Below are 20784 nucleotides of genomic sequence, written 5' to 3' on the forward strand. Positions count from 1 at the left end.
GCTAAAATTTGTAGTAAATAACAGGGTCAGAAATTGGTATAAAGGTGTATATTCTTTTACATACTTCTATATACTCACTGTAAATTACAAAGACACAACTAAACAAACAAAAACAAATGATGTAAAGATTTCCCTTTTTATTTGAAAAACTACAAAATAATAGAAATACACACTTGATAAACAATATAAGCATGGCAAAAAAGGGAGGGAATAATAATTCTACCTCTTAAAGTTATACCAGAATCAATAAACAATAAAATAAAAGTTACAATTATTTTATTAATACTTTCTAACAATACTGTATTGAATACATGAAGCTTACCTTGTGATACCCAAATTACACTCTCAAAAATGAAAAATAAGGAATCTGTAAAAAAAAAAAAAAAGGACATACCGGTATATACTGCAAATGTATTAACATTTATTTTTTTAATTTTTAACTATTTTCTTGATGGACTAATCAGCCTAAAAAATAGTACCCGTGAAATGAATTTAATACTATTTAATGCTCAATAATTTTTGAAACCACAAAAACTGCTATCCATGAATATATTCACTTGACAGAATCAGGGAAAATTAGTAACAATGAAAATTAATATGCTTACAATATACCAGTGTACAACTTGATTATGTATATTGTACAGAATGAAATTTCTACTACAAAACCTCTAAAAATAGGGCATTAATGGAACATGGAGTTGTACCCCCCTACCTAATGGTGAAAAAGGGGGATGGCAAAATGTTCAAAATAAAGTAACTCAAAAACTCCATATTTCATTTCGCTGAAAATTGATTTTTAACCTGTAATTTATAAGACTTAACAATTGTGCAAATTCTCGAAATATTTCATTGATCCGTCCTAAGGTTATCATCTGGAAATGTTCAGGGGACAGACAGATGGACAGAAGGACATGCAACTTATAGGAGGGTATCACATACTTCTTCCCCATTTTGTGTGGTGGGGTATAAAAACTGTGTAACAGTCATCAACTTAATATTTACCAGTCTCTGTTCAAAACAATATACAAATACATGGCAAAAATAAATTTTCAAAGAAAAATCAATGAAAGCACAAAGTTTACCCAGCTGTACTTATAAAAAATGTAAAGTAAAAAATTATAAAATGGCTGTTCACTTATTAATCTAATGCTTCAAAAACATAAAGAAAATATAAGTTGGGTCAAACAGAATAAATAATAAATAATAAACTAAATACTGAAAAAGTCTTTTACAAAACAGAATTTTGTCCCGCCTGAGCACAAATTCTTTATTGAAATTATACAAGTATATTATGCTTAGTTTAAAATTTTAACAAAAAAATAGTAAGTATGACTTCCTTAAACAAGTAAAATGTCTAAAATTTGATATCTGTTCCTTTTTCTATACTTAGAAAACGAATTCATCATAAATAGATATCTAGTTTATGTGTATATAGTAATCATTTAATTTGATTTGTAACATGGAGGATAGAGGCTAAGATCAAATTTGAAATAAAAAGGCAACTATCATGTATACCAGTATGGACAAGAGGGAAATTCCAAGGAAATTTAAATTCTTGTTGTCATGTCAATTACCTGAAACATTTCATAAGAAAACAACCATTCAATCAAGAGAAGAGCATATAAAAAGGGTAATTAAGTCTCGTCATGTGACTCCATGGTTTCATGAGAATGGGTCCTAGTAGTCTACCATACGAATGCATGGAATTTTGTCAGAGTGTTGAGTTCAGTATTAAAAGCAAAAAAACATCATTTACGTGTAAAAATACCAAAAAAAAATAGACAAATAGACAAAATATAACATGTGGATTAATGGAAAGGAAACTCAAGGAATGACATGTCATTGTTTCCTTTTTTTTAACTCAGTTTTTTCAGGCAAATATGAAAAAAATTAATTTTATACATAAATATTATTTGAAACAATAAAAAAAATTTCAAATATTCTGCTGATTGGTAATTACAATAAGACAAAGTCTGTTTCCTGCTACCCTATCTTCCTATATTTTTTTTATGTGCCTACCCTAAAAATTTAATGATCATTTTGGCTCTAGCACCATTGTTTTCCTTACCACACCAAGTCATCTAATTACTCCACAGAACTATCATAAAATCCTTATCTTATCCACTTTCTAAACAGTACTTTCTCCAATGCTAACATAGGGGCTTCCACCAGTATTGACAGAATAAATGCCACACAATATGATATCACCAGGACAGAAAGAAACAGTCTCACCTGGAACAAAAATGTCAATTGGATGTTTAACAAACATATGAGTACAAGACATATACATGTAGAATCTACAATGATAGTGAGTTGTTTATGGAAATTTCTCAAGAGATCAATGTTAGAAAGGTCACAGCCAATGAAATTTTATAGACTATATGATACACTCCCATAACCATTTGCCATTTCTATTTCGGTCTATCAGCACCTGAGAACTCAAATCTCTCTAGAGATGAGAAATATTGTTCTCACACCTGTCAAGAAGTGTGAAAATCGATTAAAAACTACAGAAAGAGAGATCTCAGTCACTTATGGGTAATATTTCTTGAGTACATGAACAAAGGTCTGCCCAGTCAGAGAACAGTGAAACCCATCAAAGAGTGCTTTGAGAGGGCAATGTTTTTTTTTAACTTTTAAAACCAAATATTTTTTTTTCTGATTTTCTTTTATGACTTCTTGGATTATAGTTAGTTCTACTATTCTGATTTTTCATGCCTTTTACTATAAAATGGTAATACAGTTTAACCTTCCCTGGTAGCTTGATTTCAAAAGATTTAAGTAGAGAGGAAAGAATCATGCAAAATGTGATTCATGGTTGGAAAGCCTACATATTTTTATTTTTTATATTTTGTTTAAAATGTTAAAGTAAACAGAAATTAACAAGTGGCTTTTCACATAACCCTAGATCTTAGGAAATAAAAATGATATAAAATGTACTGTAGAAATTAAGGGAGATAACTCTGTAAATGACACTAAATTACAATAGAAACTGTTGGAATTTCAATGTGGATTATCTCCTAGGAGCAGACAGATTGGAATGAATGATTATGCATTTCATCATAAAGACCTATAATGCAACTTAATAACAAAAATAAAACTGTGTAATATTTTTTGGGGTGTATCACATATTACAGAATTTGCTGGATTCTTACAAAGACTACTACTTAAGTATCTCTAAGCAAAAAATGGAATTAGTTTCACAAAATACAAGTACAAGCACTATCACATGGGGTGGCCTTTTATTCTTAAATAAAAATTGAAATCATACAGCTACGTTTTTTTTTCTTATTTCATGCAATTTTGAAACATATGCTGTTTGAGTTATGTATCACTAATAAAACGATCATTATGACTTCCATGCAAGTGATATAAGCATAACTGATCTTTCTTAAGATGTTATTACTGTGAGTGAAGTGGAGTATATTTTCTACTTACCAATGTGAACTCTGTGTAATGTAATGGTCTCTCAAAGGTGAATATGAAGTAAAACATTACAGCAGGATGGACTATGTAAGCACAATAAGTCAGCCTTCCTAAAGGAGCCCAGGCTTTCCAGGAAAGTAATGCATTTACAAGACCTGAAGAATAAAATACCTTTCATTCATTAAATCATATCTACATAGATGACATACATGTATTAGGATGACAGCTAAGGTCTCACTAACCACTTCTGGGTCAAATGGCCACCCCCTACGTAGTACCAAAAACACACAGAACCTAGACCTATGCATTGTAAGTGCATTATTTGTGTGTAATCAGATTAAAAGTAGTCGAAATAAAGCTGAGAATGTGTACTTTAAAATCATATATGTACTTTACTACAAAAGTGTATGAATATTGTTTACATGTGTGAGTAATTTGCCTCCATGATGTCAATTAGCAGAAAAGGTAAAAATGTTGATTTTCAGTATTTGATATTAAAGTTAATTTTGTGAAGAATTTCTACGGACATTGTACCATTAGAGTAATGATTTTGAAAGCCTTATTTTCCAAGCTTTGTAATAGTATGCAACTTTAAGGTGACATTTGTCCTGGGAATTCACAGTGAAACTTTGAAAATTACTTGTTTAACATGTAAAGTAATGAAAACGTTAGAAGTGGTTAGTGAGACCTAAATGATTCCAGTTGTGTTTTTGCACCTTTTTTTTGTAATTTACATATGTCTGCTATAAACAAGTAAAACTATATGCCTTTTTTTTCAGATGTTGCACGCTACATTGTGCGAAGAATACTCCCACTCAACCATTTTTGTTAAACCTGGAAAAGGAAGATACAGCACAAGTCATCGTACAAAAGCAATGTATCAAATATCTAAGCATTCCTTCCAATAGAAACTGAGAAATCTGTTGCAGAAAAATGTAATAGACAGACGGAGGGACAAGATGATTGCAACATAGCCCCTACAATGAGTTGAGGAAAACATTCTTCTTTCGCAGTCTGAAATTCAGGATTGTAGTTGTAATTTTATATGAAAATATTCAAAGCAGATTATGTCTATGTTCTAGTTAACAGAAGTTGTAGGCAATTGAAATGCAAAAAATACTCCCTATCGCTCTATTTTTAAACTACAGACTGTATGTATACCACTTAAAAGTTCCTAAAATGATACAAAAAATTCATAGTAATGAAATGAATGTTTATTCTGCATCAAATTTTTTAAGCTTTGATACACAACACAAAATAAATATAAAATTTCAGATTATTTTTTTTTCCTTTTTATATTCCTATCTACCTCCATGTCCAACAGCACAAACAAATATAACCCAAGCTAATGCAACACTCCATGCAAATCTGCTGACACCAATGTAAATCAAACTCTCTGCCTTGCCACCCTGAGTAACGGTGGGGACATCTTTATAGTAACCAGAGAGACCATATATCACTGATACTCCTATTGTTATGGCTAATGCCCAGCCAATCAACAGCTTTATCTAAAAATAGATCAATCACTATTATAATGTCGTACATTCAGAAATACAGTCAAATCTGTCTAAACTCTTTTCAAACTGAATATTTTGGAATAAAGCAGGTCTTCAATTCACACATGCATTAGAATTGATAAGAAAGGACTTTTATCAAAAGATACCTAAATTCCTACAAAAAAATGGAGCCATTATAGTGAAACCTCCTTTGCTTAATCTAAGCACTAAGTTAATATTGATGACCAGTATATATCCGAACCTGATTCTTACAAGAAACAGTAACATTATGGTGAAACCTACCTTACCAAGTCTAACTTGGTTATCAATGACCAGTAAACATAACCCCTCCAGATTTCTACAATACATTGCACTATTATGGTAAAACCTACCTTGCCCAGTCTTACTCGGTTATTATTGATGACCAGTATATATCCCAGCCAGATTCTTACAAGAAACAGTAACATTATGGTGAAACCTACCTTACCAAGTCTAACTTGGTTATCAATGACCAGTAAACATAACCCCTCCAGATTTCTACAATACATTGCACTATTATGGTAAATCCTACCTTGCCCAGTCTTACTCGGTTATTATTGATGACCAGTATATATCCCAGCCAGATTCCTACAAGACATTGTATTATTATGGTAAAACCTACCTTGCCCAATCTTACTCAGTTACTACTGATGACCAGAATATATCCCAGCCAGAATCCTACAAGACATTGCAATATTATGGTAAAACCTACCTTGCCCAATCTTACTCGGTTACTACTGATGACCAGAATATATCCCAGCCAGAATCCTACAAGACATTGCACTATTAAGGTAAAACCTACCCTGCCCAGTCTTACTCGGTTATTATTGATGACAAGTATATATCCCAGCCAGATTCCTACAAGGAATGGTGCTATTCTGGTGTATGGTTTATTGTAAAGTGGATTTGATTGTGCCCAATACTCATTTGTATGATTCACAGGGATTAGTCTGTAAAGAGAAAAAACTTAATATCCAGAAATGTCAAGTTTTTTTCGGACTACAAGTCAATACTTTTTTTCAGCAAAGTGTCAGTCTCAACTTATCGTCCACTTCAACTTATACAAGGATTTTTCAAGAAAAACTGTTCATCTACAATGTATTTCAATAAATTTGTTTATTTCATTTTTGACTGATTTCATTCAAAATTTTGGGTAAACAATCAACAAAAGCCGTTACTCAAACTGTCAATCGAATTCAAAGATTATTGATCAGTGCTGGTATCCTTTATGAATGAATACAACAATGTTAACAAAATTTTTAAAATGTTAAAATATATCAACAGTCTAGGAGATATGTTAACAGAACCCTTTTTTACTGGTAAGACATTATTGAGTGTTTTGGAGTTATCGGTCCTTTAATATGCAAATTTATACCCATTTACAGTATGTCGTAACACATTAGCACATGGCTTGAATTATAATCAGTTAAAGTGTTATCTAAATGGCTAATTGCAACCAAATTTAAAGGTAACAATTTTTTGTTACTGTATTTCGAAATACCAGGTTACTGTTTATTAATTACCATAAGAGATGGGTACCCCTCAGCATAATGGAAGGAAGGAAGGAAATGGGTGTATAATAATATGACACACAACTACAGGTACTTGCATGTTGGGTAACCTATATCCATAATAGTCTGCAGTTATAACTCTAGACACAACACAGCTAAATATACCAAATAATATTGCACCAGTTCCTATGGATCTTGTTCTGAAATAAAAAGGTATATTCTCAAATGTAAACACGTTAAATATCTGAAGCTTAACAAGCAGAAGGTTCTAGTTACTACATTTTTTTTCAAAACTGTCAAAATCTGTGAAAGAGTGAATAATAAAAATATGGTCACGAGTGCTGAAGAATGCCTAGATTTGACGAGTGTGCAGACCTTGTTCTTCGCATGAGTTAAATCTTTATGCGTTCTTGGCACAAGTGATCATATTTTGGTTATTTAAGATTCCCAATTGAATATCCTATATATCATATAGATTTCCTCCATTATTCACTCCTATTTTGAACATGAATTTTAAATTTTGTATATTCGTATTTTGACGTTTTGTGGGAGAAAGTCCAAGAGTGTAATTACCGAATTTATTTCACAGTGTGAATTATTGAAATTTTTTACACAGGGAACATTCAGTAAATCACTGCTATCTATAAAATAAAGTCTATTATCATTATAATGTTTGTTATAATTACAGTGAAAGTTAAACCTGTTCAAACTCATTTTGACTGAAGAAATTTATTCAGTTCAAGCATATATTTGGGTTTGCAGTGAAAACTTTTCCTAGATATAAAATGTTTCCTTCTTGTCTCTTTCTAAATTATTCTAAAATGTTATCAAATAATATCTTTGCTCAATTTCATAGGTCAAAAATATAATGCAGGCATTAATCGCTGATCCAAGAAAAGGCTTGCCTGGCATATTTTTTTGCATGAAATCTTCATTTTTCACAATTTCTACCCCAAAATAGTTCTTCCCTCACTTTGTTTGTCTTATTATTCTACAGCAAAACCTGTCTAAACCAAACCCTTAGGTTAAAAATACTTTAAAAACTTAAATGAAGAGACTTCATAAGGTGTCTGGTTTAAACACGTTTTGTTTATTTTCAGGGCTTAGTTTAGACAGGTTTCACTTTATTTAAACTATCCCTAATCTGAAATCCTGGAGATCCTTGGACATACAAGGTAAGGCCATACTCATATGAAAAAAATTAAATAAACTAAACAGACATTAAAATAGAGCCATGTACATTTCTATACTAAAACTTACTTGTTAAGAAGTAAGATGAAGAGGGGACTGAGGATGTAAAACTGCATGTCGTTGGCTAAATACCATCCCCAGCCCAAACACTTGAAAGAAAAAAGTTTATAATTGTAAATAAAGAAATTACAGCTGTCAAGTTTAAAGCAAAAAATGGTTCATTTTTGCCTTTTGACAAATACAGACTTTATTTCACCACAATTTTCCCTGTAACTGTATACAAACCTGTGCACTTGGGAATAATTTAAAACATGACTGGACCTAGATTATAAACACTCGTTAATGATTACTTTTTAACATTATGCTGTGGGGACTGAGTGCTTTTCTGTGTGTTATTCACCGGGCCTAGATTAATTCTGACATGTGCTCAGACAACAAACAAACGCGACATCTTGTTTTCTCTGTCAAAATCTATGCAAACAATTCAATTTCTATAAAAATCACATGATTGAGGACGCCTGAAAGCATCGTTCAGCCTGACAATGATGATGCCTGAAGACATCATCCAGCGCATGCTAGGCAATGCCTTCAGCAACATTCAGGCCACATTTTTATTTAATTTTACATAGAAACCAAAATAACTTTCTCATATCTATGCCTTAGAATTTTTTCTAGATACACAGGTTTGTCTGTAGTCAGAGGGAAATTTGCAGTGAAATTGAAACCATATTTGTCAAAAGGTAATGATGAACATTAAGATATTTCAGATCAGAATACAATATTAATTTTGCAAAGTCAAAATAATTCAATCCTTTCTGTTTATATGAAGTACAGCTCTGCCTTCAGACCAGGTAGAAGCCTATTATAAGTGATTCATACATTTCTTAATCTATACCTGTTAACCATCTGAGGATCCTCTTTGCAGAAGATCTCCAGCAATTCCTTTCCAAATTGCAGGAGATTTCTTGTGGCAATATTTTCTACCAATATTTTGTATAAATCACATCTGTGTACAATACTGTAATTGAATTACACGCATGTGGTTGGTAGTATGCTAAGTCACTCCCAAAAGGGCAGTGAATGGACAAAATTAGAGCCATGTGACAATGTGTGCAGTTTAGTAGATTTTAGTAAATATGTGCAAGAAGATTTTTTTTGGGGGGCGGGGGGAGGAGTTTTGGAAAATACAGATCCCAAATGTTATTGTTCAATTTCCTTTAGAGTAAGCATCCTTCTGATTTAAAAAAGATCAAAGAATTAAATTAATATAGTTAATATAATCTTGTGAGTGAAATGTAAGCCAATATAACCGGAGAGCATGACTTCACTCACTCACGAAATTATACTCTGCCACCAATGATCAAACCCTAGACCGCTTGGTGACAAGCCAGCAACAAAGCAATTCACCAACCTGTTTTTCAACATTTCCATAACTTGGCCAAAAGTTGTTGATGTACAGTAAATTAGTCCACCAGTACTTCTCACACCAGTCAAGGTCATTTGTTTTACCAGTTTTCTGACTAATGGCATATGGTCCTTCCCATATCATGTGTTTGAAGAGGGTGGTCCAGAGTAAAATAACAAATGCATACACTGGAGTTAATCTAAAAAAAGCAGTAGAAATAAAGATATGTTAACCATGAATGTTAAACTGAAAATCGTACATTTCCTTGAAGCTTAAAATCAATGAAAGCTGTAGAAGCATGTGCCAAATATATCATGCAACACTATGATATAAAAATAAAAGCAAGCTTCCTTTTGTAGAGGCTAACAATCGTACCAAATATCATTGAAATCAATCCAAACATTTTGGGTTTTTTAATGAACAGGGGTATACATGTACTTTAAAAAATCCATCAAAATAATTTGCAATGCCAGTGACATTTTTTTTTGCCTTTCCTTACCCTGGAAATATGTTTCTCCTAATGAAAGTCTCCTAATTTGGCACCAAAAAAGGCTAAAAAATGATCCCAAATGAAATAAACTATTTTGTAAAGGGGATAGGAACAGTGCTGGTTATAGTGCTTTGCTCATTATCATACTGATCAACTGTTTAGGACTTGTCTTTTATCTTCTTAGTTATACTTTATACATAATTTGAGCTGATCATTCAAGGGAATGGACATTTACTTCATCATTCCAAATTTCCTAATTCAAATAAAAATGATGAATACTTTCCAAATAAAAAGAAGATAGAGTAGTTTTAAGAGATATAATAAACAATAATATGACTCCACCTCCAGAACCTATGAAAGTAAAACATAGGCCAATTAATTTTGGTCTGTTCTTTGAGTTTCTTCAGAACGATGTAAGTTACCAACAATCCACTCATGAAGAAAAAAGTATCCACAGAAAATGTTCCATTCATTATACATTGAAAAGTGAATCTTTTCATAAGTGGAATCATGTCGTAAATATTATCTGAAAAAAATTGCAAATATACTCTCTGTAATATATACTGTAAAGTGAAGTTCTGTCAAAGCTTGACACTAATTAGAACTAGAGGCTCTAAAGAGTCTGAATTGCTTACATGGTTTGATTAGCTACATTCAATTTCTTGTAAAAGCTGCCACATTTTTTCATGGATAAAAATTTCCAATAGTAATTTTGTGCAGGATACCCTAAGGAACAATCATACTAATATTCTATACAGAAGTTTTTGAGAAGAAGATTTTTTAAAGTCAAAACATCAAAAATAGAAACAAAAAACATCTTACCTCTATGTTCTATTTTTAGTAATGACAGCCATGTTTTTCGACGAACAAAAATCCCCTTATCAGTTCTATGTGGAATACCATAAGAGACATTTATATCAAGTGTGGTTCCAATTGGTTAAGTAGTGTAAGAGGAGAAGATTTTTGAAAGATATAACATAAAAAATAACAAAAAAATAATGGACGACAACAACAACAGACAACAAGACAAAGGACACCAAGTAATGGCAATAGCTTACATGGCCTTTTGGGCAAGATGAGCTAATAACTGCTGTCTGACCTCTATTTTCTATTTTTAGTAACGATGGCCATTTTTTTTTACAGATTAAAAATCCCAACAGTCATTTTGTGCAAGATACCCTAAGAAACAACCATACCAACTTTCATTGAATTTTGTACTGTAGTTTGAGGACAAGATTTTTTAAAGTAATAACATCAAAATCAGTAAAAAAAAAACATCCAAAAAGGGCAATAACTCAGATATGGGTCAACAGATTTTCACAAGAACTTGACCAGAGATAGATCACATGCTACTGAACACTTTTGCCCCATTGTCAGAATTTGGTAAAACCTAACACTTTTTGAGATATATGCAAAAAACTGCTGTTTTATCCCTATGTTCTATTTTTAGTGATAGTGGCCATGTTTTTTGACAGATCAAAGCATGAAATTTGTGCAGGATACCCTATGAAACAATCATGCTAGCTTTTATCTAAATCAATTTTGTTTCAGAGGAGAAGATATTTGAAAAATTGTTAATGATGAGGATGACAACGGACAACAAGTGAGGGCAATAGCTCACATGGCTCATGGCCAGGTGAACTGAAAAAAAAAAAGAAAGATAAGTAAGCAAAGCTTTCTAAAAGATATCCCTACTCAATGGGGCTATCTGGTATGTACATTATAAACAAATTTCTCTGAAGTTCACTGGTATCTCTTATTCTAATCATTTTTTTTGGTCAAACATTCTTCTATTTAAAGATTCATTTCTGCATGACGGACCCAATGGTCTCAGGGTAGGGTGCGGGAGGTTGTGGGTTCAATCCCCTGCAAGTCACACTAAGGACTTTTTTTAGTTGTCGCTGCTTTTGGAACAAGCATTTAGTATTTAAGGGGATCCAACAGAGTGACAAGTGGCTTGCACTTGAGTCAGAATGATATGCCTAATGGGGTGGCAAGCCTACCAGTAGACTGTGGCTTCTGTGAGCTAGTACAATAATACAAACAAAACAGGGTCTGTTCAATTGGTAAATTGTTAACATCCTTAAATGCATGAAATATCTGCCATAGGACACTAAACAATAATCAGTCGATCAATTCATTTCTGCAAGTTGCAATTCACCCTTGACTTTCTTATGGCAACGATATTCCTGCACTACTTCATGGTTTCAAGGATTCAAATTTACTTTCAAGAGTAGAAAGTCCTGGAACTTTTCAAGTTTCAATTCAACAATAGCAGTGAAAATGAAATATTGTCAGACCGATGAACAAGTCCGGTAAAATGATTGTCGATTCAATAAATTTTCATATAATTCAAGTCCAAATGTCTGACGTCTTTTCCGGCAGTGGATTTGGAAATTACGTTACTTTTTCTATTTCCATTAAACAAATCTCTGACAATCAGTCCCTTTATACTGTGTTCTCTTAAAACAAAGCTTTAAAGCAAAGCTCAATGTATTGGCCATCAGAGTTCTTCCTCAACAAACGATCTAATTTCCAAGGAAGGCATGGCGTCCACAACAACAATCACCTGAATCGATTTGGCAGGAAATTATACTGATGTCACCAGAATCATACAAGAAGTTACGAGATTTGTTTGTAACGAAGAAATACGATTACGAATGAACTCTTGTATAGAATTTTCCCGTAAAAAGAGACTGTAAGACAATAACTTTGATCAAATTAAATAAGCCACTTCAGTGAGGAATACTTTGGTGGAATGGATACAAACAGTTTGCATTATTTAACCATCAACTTATTTAACATTTTGTTTTAAGAGAGAGTGTACAGTGAACTCATGAAAGAGGAAGTCAAATTCTAAAATAAATCAACACATCACAATACAATAAGCTTTAAACAATTCTTTTTTGCTGTTAATAAAGTCTTCTGATTCATTGACAGCTGACTTAGAAATGGTGACATGTGTTATTAGAATTATACAAAAGTAAATTCATCATTTATTTATTTTTTTATCATTCTTTAGATTCATTTTTTGTTATCGTATTTATGAATTTTATTTCTTCAATATAATTATTTTTTTAGAAGATTCTGGTGCTTTGCAGAGGCAGAAGATTTAGCAGCCTTCAATTTAATTCCTACAGGCAATGATAATGATGAATTCACAGCATACAATAATGGGAGGAGATGTTCTTTATTCCAGAAAGAACTGAGACATAAAATAATGGGAGGAGATATTTTTTATTTCCAGAAAGAACTTACACATATCTTAATAAATTACTTTAAAATCATTTCTCCATTTAATCTTCAGAAGCCACATCTGTTTGTTCACAGATGAATTATGTTATAGTAATACGACCATAATTTTTTTCGGTTGGTTAAAGATGGTTGGGTCTGGTAAAGTTTCTTTAATTATCTCCTGTAAAAAATTTTACATTTCGTGTTCACTGCAATAGTCCTCTTAGGAAAATCAAAGGCTGCAGGTCCAAGACCAAGGAAGGACCTTGGACCACTACTAATCTGAGCCCCTTGCTTTCAATAAGAACCTATTGACCATCTTGTATCCCTTTTTGGTATGATGCAGGTCTAATTTCTTAATATCATTAGGCCATATGATAATCATAAGTTTGTACTATCACATGATTGTCATATGTCAGCTAGCCAATGTTTCCAGTTGAGAATCATGTGAGTATGATAAGTGGTTATGTTTATCTCTAATTTTATACCCACCCAATGCTTTATAATAAAATGCATAAGTATGTCCCAGTATGACCCAGAACATACTAAGCACTCTCATTCCATTGATGGATGTCAATGAACCAGAGGATGTTGATGTGTTCAAAAGTTTTCTTGTGTTTGAAATCACGGAAAAACACAATAAAATTTGTTTTACAGTTCCCATACAACCTGTAAAAAACAAAAATATTTCATTCAAGATAATAAATTTGTTTTTCAATATGATGATACAAAAAATGAATATAATAAACCATACAAGTGCAAATTATACTGTTTTGTTTTTCATTAATCAAAAGTGTTAATTATGTTTGAAATTAATTAGTTTTAAAATCGCCATATTGATAAGACAATTAAAGAAAAAAAATTCCTTCTAATACAACAAAAAAAATCCCAAATATTGATGGTTTCACTTCAACTGTATATCCAGGTCCCAGTGCCACAAAAATTCTTTAAAAAAAATGTCTGTTATGGACTTTGGTTGGCCTCGCTGTGGAATTATGAATATCTTCAGACTAAGTTTTTTTGTGTTTTGTGGTGCCCAAACCAGGAAACCCACAAATTATAATTCAGACACTGTATCTTGATTTCATTACCTTTGCAACACATAGAAAGTAACCAGTTTGTCCTTCTATTAAAATTGCAATTCAAATGGCCCAATATCTTTAATGAACTTTGACCTGAGTCAGACAAACACTAAATTCCAACTGATACTTGGATGTCATGCAAGAATTACATTAATTACTTAGAGTGAAGTGTATTAGCGGCTTTAAAATCTTTGGAATGCTTGACAAAAAAAATGGAAAAAATAAAATATATACCTAAAAGATTTTAGATGCAAACCAAGTGCCTGTTTTAAGGTTTATTTTGGTTTGGAGAGGACATTCATGGAAAATCACAATTCGTCCCCCAATATTTCAAGTTGAGTGTCCTAGATGTATTCCAGATAAGGTCCAAGCTACAGCCAAAAAATTGATATGGTCCAAGCTATAACCAAAAATCTATGTGAAAAAATGTATACAACCCTATGAAATCAATAATTGGAGGTCTGTGGCCAAATGTGTTAAAAACAATAACTCAAATAAATAAATTCTTTAGGATAATACAAACTTATGACCTTTCTGTACTTGTACTTATGATTTAGCATTTTTTCATATTTCATTGATTTATTTATACTCACATGACCCAATTTGATTATTCGAATAAATCACTTCATTCTTAGGCATATTTGATAGCAAACCATGTCTTTCCGTAGACTCATTCACAACGGTGGATCCAATACTACTGTAAGTTGGTGCGTTTTCAGTTCTTACTTTTACTTCATCTGTAACATTTTCCTCAAGATACATGAAAATAATGTCAGCCAGTGTACCAAGGACAGCAGCAAAAATTATGATGCAACAAATAACACTGAAAAAGTACATTTATTTGATTAAATATTAAATGACGACAAAGTATTTTCATCTAAGATTAGTGTGCAATTAGGCCATTAAATAAACAAAATATACTCAATGATCATTCAAACATATCTTTGTTTTGATATAATGGAAGCTTTTCAAAGAAATAGACAGGGGTATTTAATTTCTACGAAAAGAAAACATTTACCAACTTTCAAAGGAAAAAAACTAAAACAGAAATTCCAATAAATTTTCAACATTTACATGAAATTATTTGCATATGTTTTTTAATTGACAAACAGAATCAATCCTTTCCCTTCTCTCTATAGTCTGTTTTTAACTCATAAACAGTATCACCCTCTCCCTTCTCCCTATCATCTAGTTTTTAACTCATAAACAGTATCTCCCCTCTTTCTTCTCCCTATAGTACGCATTTGATTCATAAACAGTATCTCCCCTCTCCCTTCCCCCACAGTATGTTTTTAACCCATAAACAGTATCCCCCCTCTCCATTTTCCCTATTGTCTGGTTTTTAACTCATAAGAAGTATCTCCCTATTCCATATTTCTAGCTCATAAACAGTATCCCCATCTCCCTTCTCCATATTGTATGCTTTTAACTCATAAACAGTATCTCCCCTCTCCCTTCTCCCTAATGTCTGGTTTTGTTTTTGCTATTGGAATCTTGAATTATAGATGTATGTAAAAATTATTATCAGTCAAAAATTCATTAGAAAGCTGAAATAATGTAAACATTCAAGAATAAAAGAACAGCATTCCAATGTCCCCCACGTGAAAAAAGGTGCAGAAAACAATAAATTCAAAGAAATTGTCTAAGTCCAAGGGCCGTAATTTCTGTAAAAATCATTCAACCGTAACCAAAGCCAAACTTAATCTGTAACTTCTCATAGTTAAACTACATACAAAAAATTGGTAAAAGCATTACAAAAAAGTAGAGAAAACTGTAAATTCACTGAAATTTTCTAAGTCCAAGGGCCATAACTTCTGTAAAAATCATTAAACCATAGCCAAAGTCAAACTTAATCAGTAAATATGCTTCTCAAAAAGATAAAAGACCCCTGGGAAGAAACTTCTGTGTAAACTAGCACACCACATTATTCCTTTCTCATGTAATACATACTTACATTGCAAAATAATCTCCAGAAGAATAGGGCAATGGAGCTGGGCAATCTACCATTGTTGGATATATCAACACTTTCAACTGGGCATCTATCACTTGCAAAGCTACAAAGGAAAATGTAAACAAATTACAAGAGAATATTGATCTGGTGGTCACCAATTTATAGCAGACCCTGCATTCCAAATGTCTGACATATAAAGGGCTATACTGTAAACAGTGAAATTTTCACAATTTTTTTTTTGTTATTTTCATGGTCAGATTTGTAACACAAAAAATAAACTTTTGTGAATATTTCCTTTAAAGAACATTATAATATGACTTGAGGAATGATCACTAATTCAAAACTGTGTGAAAGGAGACAGACTGCAAACCAAGGAAAATACTGCACAAAAATTTTATAATGTACAGTAGGTACAGAATAGTAAATGTTGCAGTAGTTAAAACACGATATTGTATTTTTTAAAGGATTGTTATTCATTTTCTACCATAAACTGTCTACACAAAGTTGATACAAACAATAGAACTCACCTTCCCAAACAATAAAACTCACCTTCCCCAACAATAGAACTCACCTTCCCCAACAATAGAATTCACCTTCCCAAACAATAGAACTCACCTTCCCAAAACAATAGAACTCACCTTCCCAAACAATAGAATTCACCTTCCCCAAATATAGAACTCACCTTCCCAAAACAACAGAACTCACCTTCCCAAATAATAAAACTCACCTTCCCCAACAATAGAACTCACCTTCCTAAATAATAAAATTCACCTTCCCAAACAATAGAACTCACCTTCCTAAACAATAGAATTCATATTCCCAAACAATAGAAATCACCTTCCCAAACAATAGAACTCACCTTCCCAAACAATAGAATTTACCTTCCCAAACAAAAGAACTCACCTTCCCCAACAATAAAACTTACCTTCCCAAAACAATAGAACTCATCTTCCCTAACAATAGAACTCACCTTCCCAAAACAATAGAACTCACCTTCCCAAACAATAGAACTCACCTTCCCAAAACAATAGAACTCACCTTCCCCAACAATAGAACTCACCTTCCCAAACAATAGAACTCACCTTCCCAAAACAGTAGAACTCACCTTCCCAAAACAATAGAACTCGCCTTCCCCAACAATAAACCTCACCTTCCCAAAACAATAAAACTCACCTTCCTAAATAATAAAATTCACCTTCCCAAACAATAGAACTCACCTTCCTAAACAATAGAATTCATATTCCCAAACAATAGAAATCACCTTCCCAAACAATAGAACTCATCTTCTCCAACAATAGAACTCACCTTCCCAAACAATAAAACTTACCTTCCCCAACAATAAAACTCACCTTCCCCAACAATAGAATTCACCTTCCCAAACAATAGAACTCACCTTCCCAAACAATAGAACGCACCTTCCCCAACAATAGAACTCACCTTCCCAAACAATAGAACGCACCTTCCCCAACAATAGAACTCACCTTCCCAAACAAGCTGTTGAATTTCCTTACTGGAACAAGAATCGGGGAAACAAACCCCAATTACATTAACTGCAAGCTGAAAAAATTGAGTAAATATTTTATCAGCAATTTATTGGTTTTAGGTGTTACAATTTAGTGGAAATTTTTTTTAATTCCTTTGAAAAATGACTTTACCCTAATAAATTATTGTGAATTTACCATATTTGCAACTGTCAAAATTTCTTTTTAAAGTAATATTAGAATTATTCTACATACATAATCAAAGTACAATAAGATACAGACAGGTACCTTTTGACATGATATATCATTGATTTGGTTCAAATTTATACATTTTACTAGTACCATACAGGTGTAACAAATTTGAAAGAAAATACAATGACTTAAAGTCATACTAACTACCATACTAATACAGTGATCAAATTTAAGAGGTAATACCTGCTAAATGCATGTTAAAATTAAATTTTACCAGTAGAAATTATTTCCACTTGCTAAAATTTGCCTGTGGAATTCTATAAATATACCATAAGTTCAGTTCATAAATAACCAAAGAAACCAAGATTAAGCAAGTGCAAATTTTCAGTACTTGATTAACTTTATATACCTACCTGCGGTATGCCCAGATTTGTTACAACGTTACACATATGACCTTTGAACTTCTCAGTCTTTGCCTGTTTACATTCATGAACATTACCAAGCCAAACATAATTACCATGTTTTATACCACTGCCAGGTTTACCATCAGAGTCAAACACTGGAAAACAAAACCATGATGTCAGAGTATAATGTACAATATTTTACCATCTGAGTCAAACACTGAAAACAAAACAATAATGTCAGAGTATAATGTACAATATTTTTCCATCAGTCAAAAACTGAAAACAAAATCATGATGTCAGAGTATAATGTACAATATTTTACTATCAGAAGAAAACACTGGAAAACAAAACAATAATGTCAGAGTACTCAAAACCAAAACCATCAAAATTGGAAGCCGAAACCAGCACAGCATGCCTACTATTTTTGTTTTAATCTTTTAAAAATAAAATAAAATAGATTAAAATAAAATAGAAAATTGTAAATGTATTTGCATAAACGTTTCGACTTGTGGATTAGTACGGACATGATTTTTATCTTATGGTAAAAATGTACTGCAATGTGAATTGAGCATGGTGCTGCACCAGGCAGTTCTACCATGTGCAATACAAGGAATGAAGTGTTTAGCATGTTTAGTGGTTTTCAATTTTAATATATTCTCACTCATGTTAATTCCCACTTTGTGGTACACAGGATTTAATTCCTATTTACAGAGTTATATTTCCATTATATCAGATGTATAAGACTGTATATTGGGACAATACCATTTTTTTATAAAATAATATTTCCCTACATATCCTGATTGAAAATCATATCATTTTGTATTGGTACTATACTTATGTATATACATGTATGCATGTTGTGGTCTTCAAAGTTAACGTTTTTTTTTTTAAATCAGTCTTTTGCTCTATTCATTTATTGTGTGGTACCGATACCTACTACAATGAGAGACATTTCCTACAAATGGGAGATTGTTTTGTATTTAACTAATAACAAATACACATAACAATCAAATGAACCCAAATTTTTAAAAAAAGAATGAAATTCACCCAAAAAAAATTAGCCCCCTATACATTTGCTGAAGTTAAATCATGGCTATACAACATTTTCATTCAACCATTCAACTCAGGAGATCATGTTTACTTTATAAACCAAATATCAACCAAATTATAGCAAGAATGAAAATTTGCGAAAAATGGCAGCTATTTTGAAAATGGCCGCTCAGAACAAATTTTCATCATCACCATTAAAAGAAGAATATACTATGTTTCCTAAAGAAACCAAATTTCATTGAAATCCAAGCAAATGGTGAAAATGGCTGCATACAAAATTTTGAAAAAAAAATTTCAATACTGCCAGTCAATTCAGAATATCATGCTTATCAGTTAGCTTTCATTTTCATTATTCTTCAAAAGCTGAGGAAAAAAGAACAAAAAAAGTAGTTTGACCTCTATGTTATATTTTTAGATACAACAGCCACATTTTCCAACCAATGATAAATTTCAAACTATCAGTTTGTGCAGGACACTCTAAGGAACAATTATGATAATATTTATTAAATTTCGTTGTATGGTTTCGTAGAGTAGTTTCAGAGGAGAAGAAGTTTGAAAAAAACTAACAGCGAAAGATGATGCTGGACGACGACAGACAGACAACCTACGCAAAGTATTGGTGATGACAATAGCTCACAGGCCTTTAGGCAAGGTGAGCTAAAAACTTATTTTTTAAACCCCAATAAATTTACCATTGCAATAGTTTTACTTACTATTAGCAGCATAAGCTTTCCCATTCAACAGATCTTCAAACATAGTATTTGTGTCATTCCTACATTTATGAGATACATTAGAAAAAACATAGCTAACAGCTTCAGATCTTTCCATTAACAGAGACTTCACACCCTTCTCAAGAAGTTTTGCCACAGCAGGACTGTATTCTACCATAGGGTGCTGAGATTCTGGTTTCAAGTTCATCCCATAGTCAACTTGCTGATTGGCATCCTGTAAAAGCTTTCCAACCAACTCCAGATCTTCATTTCCAGAACAAATAGCCCAAAGTGACACAAAAATTGGCATCAAAACTGTTACTTTCATTTTGAAGTTCATCTAGATCTTCTAATTTTAAAATGTCCCTGTATTCTTGTGATACATGTACTAAAGAACCTGAAATTGGAGTATGGTACAATTATTACATGTACAAGAATGTTTTTAAGATTTAATATAAGCAATTTAGATAATGTTTGTATCAAAGATTAAAAACGATAAATAATGCATAATAGAAAGAAAGCAAAATGTTTATTCTAATTAAAGGGCCCTTTGACAGAGCATAAAATTACATACTATACATCAATACTACATCATGATGAATCTGTCCAAAGAATTGTGCTTATGGAAAGTGTGCAATTCCGGTCCATTAATACTCAATCTGGGCATATTTATCTTCTCAAGTTAAAGAGCAATTGAGCTCAATCCAAGATACATAAGTCATCCGATATGTATTTGTATAATCCCATGTAATTTATATGCATGTATACTATATTATAGGTTCTTTCATTTATGTGATGTGTCCACGCAGGCAGCATGCAATGAAAATATGACAAAAAATATGATTCATCATTTCCAATGCAAATAGCCTAATATTTAAATATGTGTCCATAGAGGCAACCATGGAAATATGAAAAATGATCATTTGGCTGAGGTAGTTATATTTACCAATTATTTTTTCTGGTCTACTCGGGAAAAACCCTTGTATATGTACATAAACATAGTGAATATGAACTGCTTTTGTATATTGTATATTATATACCAATTCGAGCGAAAAATGTATTTCACTGCTTCTTTTATGAATTTTCACCGTTTCCGTTTCATTGACTCTGTTTGTAGGTGAC

At 32.2% G+C, this 20784-nt stretch overlaps 1 protein-coding gene and 1 long non-coding RNA gene across 2 annotated transcripts in view; one reads left to right on the forward strand and one right to left on the reverse strand.

Moving 5' to 3' along the window:
* Positions 1-4740, forward strand: part of LOC148607428 (uncharacterized) — an 8786-nt gene extending 4046 nt beyond the window's left edge. Inside the window, exon 3 of the long non-coding RNA XR_015915586.1 lies at positions 4206-4740. This is a non-coding gene — a long non-coding RNA (uncharacterized LOC148607428). The remainder of the gene's footprint in view (positions 1-4205) is intronic.
* On the reverse strand, positions 123-20027 carry LOC148607429 (nose resistant to fluoxetine protein 6-like). The gene is made up of 14 exons (XM_088547269.1): positions 19666-20027; positions 17912-18057; positions 17307-17382; positions 15829-15928; positions 14468-14697; positions 13285-13461; positions 9901-10084; positions 9075-9267; positions 7733-7812; positions 6571-6672; positions 5764-5911; positions 4736-4934; positions 3439-3581; positions 123-2232 (listed from the first exon to the last, which is right to left on the reverse strand). Exons 1-14 carry the CDS (start codon positions 20000-20002, stop codon positions 2113-2115), a joined length of 2235 nt encoding a protein of 744 aa, XP_088403395.1. The 5' UTR covers positions 20003-20027; the 3' UTR covers positions 123-2112.
* Positions 20028-20784: the final 757 nt, after the last annotated feature.

This window comes from Perna viridis, chromosome 9 (genome assembly GCF_037379345.1).
Source record: "Perna viridis isolate PV_CMFRI_1.1 ecotype Kerala chromosome 9, ASM3737934v1, whole genome shotgun sequence".
In the NCBI taxonomy this organism is placed as follows: domain Eukaryota; kingdom Metazoa; phylum Mollusca; class Bivalvia; order Mytilida; family Mytilidae; genus Perna; species Perna viridis.

Coding starts and splice junctions, on each gene's coding strand:
- LOC148607429 (XM_088547269.1), bottom strand. CDS start 20,002: ATGAACTTCAAAATGAAAGTAACAGTTTTGATGCCAATTTTTGTGTCA. Junction 17,383..17,911: donor CAAATCTGGGCATACCGCAG/GTAGGTATATAA, acceptor CAATTTTTTCAG/CTTGCAGTTAATGTAATTGG. Junction 2,233..3,438: donor ATTACACAGAGTTCACATTG/GTAAGTAGAAAA, acceptor TTTTTGTTCCAG/GTGAGACTGTTTCTTTCTGT.